Below are 7,500 nucleotides of genomic sequence, written 5' to 3' on the forward strand. Positions count from 1 at the left end.
ACTCAATTTCCTTAAGAAGCCTATTTTACATTTTTTTTAAAGTGTATCAGTCTCATGGCTGCTTTATGCCTTAAGTACGTTTATCTTAAAGTCTACTTTACGTCCTTTTTAAGAGTATCTAGTTGAAATTCTGCTTTAGGTCGTTTTGCTTGTGTAGCTATTCTGTAAGTACTGAAAATATCAGAGACTCATTTACGCCAATTTGCAAGTGCTTGTTCCTCAAAGTATGTTTAAAGTCTGTTCGAACTGTTCCTATCTATTCCTATCTCAAGTTTCAAGTCTTTTTTTTAAGTGCTGCTATCTTAAAGGAAGATCTAAGGCTTTTTCTAACTGCTGCTATCTCACGTTTTAAGTCTTTTTCAAGCGCTGCTATGTCAAAGGAAGTTTTAAGTCTTTTTCTGACTGTTACTATCTCAAGTATCAAGTCTTTTTTTCTGGTGAATCTCTCTCTCTCTCTCTCTCTCTCTCTCTCTCTCTCTCTCTCTCTCTCTCTCTCTCTCTCTCACACACGCCCTTAGACAAAACTGAAGGAGAGGAAAACAAAATTAAACAAAGATTTGGATAACCATGCAAAGCGTCAATGCAATAAAGCAATTGGATGACGTCCAAATGAAAATGAATCAAATACGAAAATTCAAGAGGAAGATAATAAAAAAAAAAACAAGAGCACAAATATTACAAAATAGGAGAGACCACTTGAAAGAATGGGTTCTATGGAAGCCACCCAAGCAACGTGAAACACGGATAACCTCGCGTAGACTTTTTTACTTATCTCTGTGTGTGTGCGTGCGTGTGTGTGTGAGAGAGAGAGAGAGAGAGAGAGAGAGAGAGATCAAGACTGAAATGCCATCAGAACGACAGAAGCTACTCGCTCGTGAAGACGTAGGAAATCTGACGCGACCATCGAACTCTTCCATTTGGATTATTCCGTTTTAAGCCAATTTTCTTCTCTATTTTTTTCCTTTTTTTATTGTTGGAGCTTCTGGAAGTTCATAAATAATTCACGGCGTGTTTCCTTCTTCTACTTCTTGCTGCTTCTTTTCGTCCCTTATTTTTTGGGGGGAGGAGAGAAATATGGGGTGGAGTACCTGAGATGGGGAGGATGCTGCTTCTCGCTTTCGAGGAATTTTTGGCCAGGGTGAAACGCTCACGAGAAGAAGAAGAATAGAAGGATTCAAGACTACTTCGGAAGAGACAGTAAGGTTGAAATAATATTAAATGTTGATGATAATAGAAGTAGTAGTAGTAGTAAGTAGTAGGAGAGTGATTTCATTGATAATAATAATAATTATTATTATTATTATTATTATTATTATTATTATTATTATTATCAATCAACTAGTCAGCACGAGATCTACCAATATAATAATGCCAATAGCGACAACACCCATAAGGCAACAATGACAACAACCTCGAACAATTAACAACAATCACAATAACACTAACAGCCACTAAGTCACTGAGGTACGTGAACCCTCTATGGTGTCTAACGATCTCTCTCTCTCGCGCTCTTCCTCATTTCGAAGAGGTAAGTCCAGTAGAAGCCCGTCTCGTCCGAATCGATATACTCATCCAGATTATGCTGAATTAGAAAAAGGGCTATAAATAAACCTCTCTCTCTCTCTCTCTCTCTCTCTCTCTCTCTCTCTCTCTCTCCACTTACACAACGAGGGAAGAGCTGTACAATGTCTGTCTGACACGTGTCGTGACACTGACAGCACTCTAAGTACTGTAGATATCAGATGATAAATGTATCACAAATATAGAGGATTGTTAACTCTGCTTTAGGGTTTGCTTCGTTCATTATAAAAGCAGTTTCCCCTGCAGAATTAGTCTGGACAAAGACAGTATATATTATATATATATATATATATATATATATATATATATATATATATATATATATGTATGTGTGTGTGTGTGTGTGTGTGTGTGGTGTGTGTGTGTGGTGTGTGTAGATATATAGGTAGATAGATAGATAGATAGATAAAATAAACATGAACGCATCATTATTCATTTACCTACAAACATTCATCAACATTAATCCCACAAAATCTAATGCTCCAAAAAAAAATCCCCGAAGAACTTCACGCTAGAACTTTAAAAAAAAAAAAATAAAAGAGGACTATGGACATGCGTGATCAGGTGAATGTCTCATTCGTCCCCGTCAGCCTCAAACCTACTCGAAGACACGACTTGTCTCACAAGAAGGAAATATGGAAGACTTTCTCTGTTCTGAGGGTTCTGAAGAGACCCACGAGACAATGCAGACACTTCTCTCTAAAATACGAATGACGGGACCCTTGAACGACATGTTCCTGATGGAGGAGAAAAAGAAGAAGAGAACCCCTACCTTGAAGCTGTGGTAATGATTGATTGATTTATTTACAACACGTAATGGTGTCACCGCAACAAGGTCACCTTGGATATATGAGACTATAGGCATTATTATTATTATTATTATTATTATTATTATTATTATTATTATTACTCGGTTGGATGGACAGACTACAGTGATGATCCAAGTTAAATGTAACCATAGCTAGACATAATGAAAGTCAGATTAAACGGACTTTCATTAAACATTATTAGAATCAAAATCTAGCGAATTCGATATATTCCGGAAGCCTCACAAAAGGTATGAAATCGTAGACCGTTGAATATGAATTTACTCCCTCAAATGTGGAACTTTCAATGCGAATTTTTATCAAAAAGACGCTCGGAAAAAGATTAGCTGAGCATCTGCAGAGCGCAAGTCGAAGTTGGTCTCGTTGCCTACAATATCCACCGACATCTTAGAGAGAATGACTTAAAATATTAATGAAAATTATAATTGCAACACTAAACTTTGGCCAAGCTTTGCCTATGAGATCATTCAGCGCTATAACGGAAATTGAGAATAAAGAAAGTTTAAAAGGTGGAACAGGAGGACAATCTCGCAGTTGCACTCTGAAACAATTGTTGGGAGAGGGTGGAAGGCAAGATTGAAAAAAGAAACTGTGAACGGACATGCAGTCAAAGGAATGAAAGGGGTAGCAGCTAGGGGCCGAGGGGAAGCTGCAAAGAACCTTAAGTAATGCCTACAGTGCACCGCGTGAGGTGCATTGATGGCACTCTCGCCCTAGATAGCAGTGGGGGCGGTAAATAGCATGTTATCAATAGCTAAATTAAATTATTGCTTCACATAACCAATGGCATTTTATTATTTTGGAATGCCTGATTCAGACAAAAAAAAACTAATTCTGGTTAGATAATGACAATTCTTAATAAAATACACATCTGAGGTCACGGCTTCTAACTAAGAAAATAACACCACTAAGGTATATATTCAATCGATCACATCCGCTTATACTTTGAAAGAAATAACCCAAACAAAAAAGAATGCTTATGAAATAAGTATTTAGGGTAATGGAAACCATCAATGACAGTATCAAAGTATATGCGTTCAAGTCAATCGCATTCCGCGAATACTTAAAAAGAATTACGCACGTAATTTTCGTCCTTTAAACAGACTGCCCTGGCATGATCTCAAAGGCAATCTCTTGGGAGCGTTCCAACAATGCTCCGGACACTTCAAAAACTACTCACGGAAGGGGGGTTCATTATCAGTTTTGAATGGCACTGATGAAATGCTTCTGAAAAGCATTAAAGTTTGAGATAGCTCTGATCACCATCTTGGGTGATAATCATAACTTCTTATTCATAGCCACGATTTTCTTGCTATGATTTTATATTTTTGATTCCGGTCTTTATTCTCGCATTCAAGAACAATATTCATTGTCTCTCTCTCTCTCTCTCTCTCTCTCTCTCTCTCTCCTCTCTCTTCTCTCTCTCATTTTTTTCTCTCTCTCTGAATTCTTTGGTATTTTCTTTCTTATCTGTCTCCCCCTCTCTTTCGCTCTCGGCCAAATAACTCAGATATCTCTCTCTCTCTCTCTCTCTCTCTCTTCTCTCTCTCTCTCTCTCTCTCTGAATTCTTTGGTATTATCTTTCCTATCTATCTCCCTCTCTCTTCCGCTCTCGGCCAGATAACTCAGATCTCTCTCTCTCTCTCTCTCTCTCTCTCTCTCTCTCTCTCTCTCTCTCTCTCTCCTTTTCATCACCGAGTCCACTCACTCCCGTCGTCCTGCATCGTACTTTCAAAACTTGCAGTTTCACTCCAAGGCAAAAAAGTTCCAAGATCATTATCATCGCCATCATTATGATCATCATCATCGCCTTTACCGTTACGTCACCCTCATTATCATCAGCAACGTCAGATGCAACTCTTGTCCTCATACTTGGGACAAGACCCACTATTAATATTCTCCGTCGCGCGATCTACAGCCCCCAAGGAGAAAACATGGACGCCGGCAGGAGGCCAAATTCGCTCTGGTTAAAGGAGGTCATTCCGTGATGTGGTAACGTTAACCGGAGCCCCTAGGAGTGTAGCTCAGCATTAACCCGAGTCCTTAGTGGTGTAGCTCAGCATTAACCCGAGTCCTTAGGGGTGTAGCTCAGCATTAACCCGAGTCCTTAGGGGTGTAGCTCAGCATTAACCCGAGTCCTTAAGGTGTAGCTCAGCATTAACTCGAGTCCTTGGGGTTGTAGCTCAGCATTAACCCGAGTCCTTAGTGGTGTAGCTCAGCATTAACCCGAGTCCTTAGTGGTGTAGCTCAACATTAACTCGAGTCCTTAGGGTGTAGCTCAGCATTAACCCGAGTCCTTAGGGGTGTAGCTCAGCATTAACCCGAGTCCTTATGGTGTAGCTCAGCATTAACTCGAGTCCTTAGGGTGTAGCTCAGCATTAACCCGAGTCCTTAGGGTGTAGCTCAGCATTAACCCGAGTCCTTAGTGGTGTAGCTCAGCATTAACCCGAGTCCTTAGGGTGTAGCTCAGCATTAGCTCGAGTCCTTAGGGTGTAGCTCAGCATTAACCCGAGTCCTTAGTGGTGTAGCTAACAGCCATTACAACTCGAGTCCTTAGGGTGTAGCTTCCCAGGCCATGAACTCGAGTCCTTAGGGTGAGGTCAGCCATTAAACCGAGCCTTAGTGGTGTAAGCCTCAGATTAACTCCGAAGTCTTAGGGTCCGGGGGTAGCTCAAGCATTAAACCCGAGTTCCTTAGGGTGGTGTAGCTTCCCAGCCATTAAACTTCCCGAGTCCTTAGGGTGTAGCCCAGCCATTAACCCCGAGTCCTTAAGGGTGTAGCTCGCATTAAACCCGGTCCTTAGGGTGTAGCCTTCCCAGCCATTAACCCGAGCCATTAAGGTGGGTGTAGCTCAGCATTAACCCAGTCCTTAGGGTGTAGGCTTCCCAGCATTTAAAAAAAAAAAAACAAACCCGAAGTCCTTAGGGTGTAGATCAGCCCATTAACTCCGAGTCTTAGGTGGAGTCAGCATTAACCGAGTCCTTAGTTGTGGTAGTCTCAGCATTAAAACTAAACGAGTCCTTAGTGGTGTAGCTCAGCATTTAATCGAGTCCTTAGGGTGTGCTCAGCATAAACCCGAGTCCTTATTGGGGGTGTAGCTCAGCATTAACTCGAGTCCTTAGGGTGTACTCAGCCATTAACCCGAGTCCTTTAGTGTGTGCTCAGCATTAACCCGAGTTTCCTTAGGGTGTAGCTCAGCATTAACCCGAGTCCTTAGTGGTGTAGCTCAGCATTAACCCGAGTCCTTAGGGTGTAGCTCTCATTAACCCGTTTTCTTGGGGAGGGTGTATACTCAGCATTAACTCGAGTCCTTAGGGTGTAGCTAGGCAGCATTAAATCCCGAGTCCTTAGTGGGTGTAGCTCAGCATTAAACCCGGGAAAACCCTTAGTAGGGTGTAGCTCAGCATAACCCGAGTCCTTAGTGTGTTTTTTAGCTCCAGCATTAACCCCCGGTCCTTAGTGATTGTAGCCTTAGCCTCAGGCATTAACCCGAGCTTAGGTGGTTTAGCTCAGCATTAACCCGAGTCCTTAGTGTGTAGCTCAGCATTAACCCGATCCTTAGTGGGTGTAGCTTCAGCATTAAGAGTCCTTAGTGGTGTAGCTCAGCATTATTCCGAGTCCTTAGCGGTGTAGCTCAGCATTAAACCCAGTCCTTAGTAGCCTTCAGCATTAATCCGAGGTCCTTAGGTGGTGTAGCTCAGCCAGCATTAACTTCCCGACCCCGTCCTTAGTGGTGTAGCTCAGCATTAACTCGAGTCCTTAGTGGTGTAGCTCAGCATTAACCCGAGTCCTTAGTGGTGTAGCTCAGCATTAACCCGAGTCCTTAGTGGTGTAGCTCAGCATTAATTAAACGAGTCCTTAGTGGTGTACTCAGCATTAACTCGAGTCCTTAGGGTGTAGCTCAGCTTAAAACCCCGAAGTCCTTAGGGTGTAGCTCAGCTAACCGAGTCCTTAGTGTGTTAGCTCAGCATTAACTCCGAGTCCTTAGGGTGTAGCTCAGCATTAACGAGTCCTTAGGGTAGCTCAGCCATTAAACCTCGAGTCTTAGTGGTGTACTCGCATTAACCCGAGTCCTTAGGGTGTAGCTCAGCATTAACCCGAGTCCTTATGGTGTAGCTCAGCATTAACCCGATCCTTAAGGTGGTGTTAGCATTAACCGAGTCCTTAGTGTGTAGCTAAGCATTACTCCCGAGTCCTTCAGATGGTAGTCCTAGCCAGCTCACATTAACTCGAACGAGTCCTTAGCCTGGTGTAGCTCAGCATTAACCCGAGTCCTTATGGTGCCTCAGCATTAAACCCGAGTCCTTCAGGGGTGGTGTACGCTCAGCATTAACCTCGAGTCCTTAGGTGGTGTAGCTCAGCATAATCCCGAGTCCTTAGTTGTAGCTAGCAGCATTAACCCGAGTATTAGTGGTGTAGCTCAGCATTTAACTCGAGTCCTTAGTGGTGTAGCTTCAGCATTAACGAGTCCTTAGTGTTGTAGTCAAACATTAACCGAGTCCTTAGGTGGTGCTCAGCTTAACTTAGCGACCCGTCCTTAGTGGTGAGCTCAGCATTAACCCGAGTTCCTTTATGGTGTTAGCTCAGCAATTAACCCGAGGCCTTATTGGGTGTAGCTCAGCATTAACCCGAGTTCCCTTTAGTTGGTGTAGCTCCCAGCCATAAACCTCGAACCCTCCCTTATTGGTTTGTAGCTCAGCATTAACCCCGGTCCTTAGGGTGTAACCTCAGGCATTTAACCCGAGTCCTTAGTGGTGTACTCCGGCTTAACCGAGTCCTTAGTGGTGTAGTCAGCATTAACTCGGTCCTTAGGGTGTAGCTCAGCTTAACCGGTTCCTTTAGGGTGTTTAGCTACATTAAACCCGAGTCCTTAGGTGTAGCTCAGGCATTAACCCGATTCCTTAGGGTGTAGCTCAAGCATTAACCCGAGTCCTTATTGGTGTTGCTCACATTAACCGAGTCCTTAGGGTGTAGCTAGCATTTAACCCGAGTCCTTAGGGTGTAGCTCAGCATTTAACCCAGTCCTTAGTGGTGTAGCCTCAGCATTAAACCCGAGTCCTTAAGGGTGTAGCTCAGCATTAACCCGAGTCCT

At 42.9% G+C, this 7,500-nt stretch overlaps 2 protein-coding genes across 2 annotated transcripts in view; both read right to left on the minus strand.

Moving 5' to 3' along the window:
* Positions 1–2,314, minus strand: part of LOC135220274 (mucin-2-like) — a 116,648-nt gene extending 114,334 nt beyond the window's left edge. The window contains exons 1-2 of the mRNA XM_064257537.1: positions 2,206–2,314; positions 1,664–1,729 (exon numbers count right to left, since the gene is read on the minus strand). Of these exons, the coding sequence (XP_064113607.1) occupies positions 1,664–1,729; positions 2,206–2,314 (175 nt within the window). The remainder of the gene's footprint in view (positions 1–1,663; positions 1,730–2,205) is intronic.
* Positions 1–7,500, minus strand: part of LOC135225877 (nitric oxide synthase-like protein) — a 467,757-nt gene that overhangs the window by 410,713 nt on the left and 49,544 nt on the right.

This window comes from Macrobrachium nipponense, chromosome 20 (genome assembly GCF_015104395.2).
Source record: "Macrobrachium nipponense isolate FS-2020 chromosome 20, ASM1510439v2, whole genome shotgun sequence".
Classification (NCBI taxonomy): Eukaryota; Metazoa; Arthropoda; class Malacostraca; order Decapoda; family Palaemonidae; genus Macrobrachium; species Macrobrachium nipponense.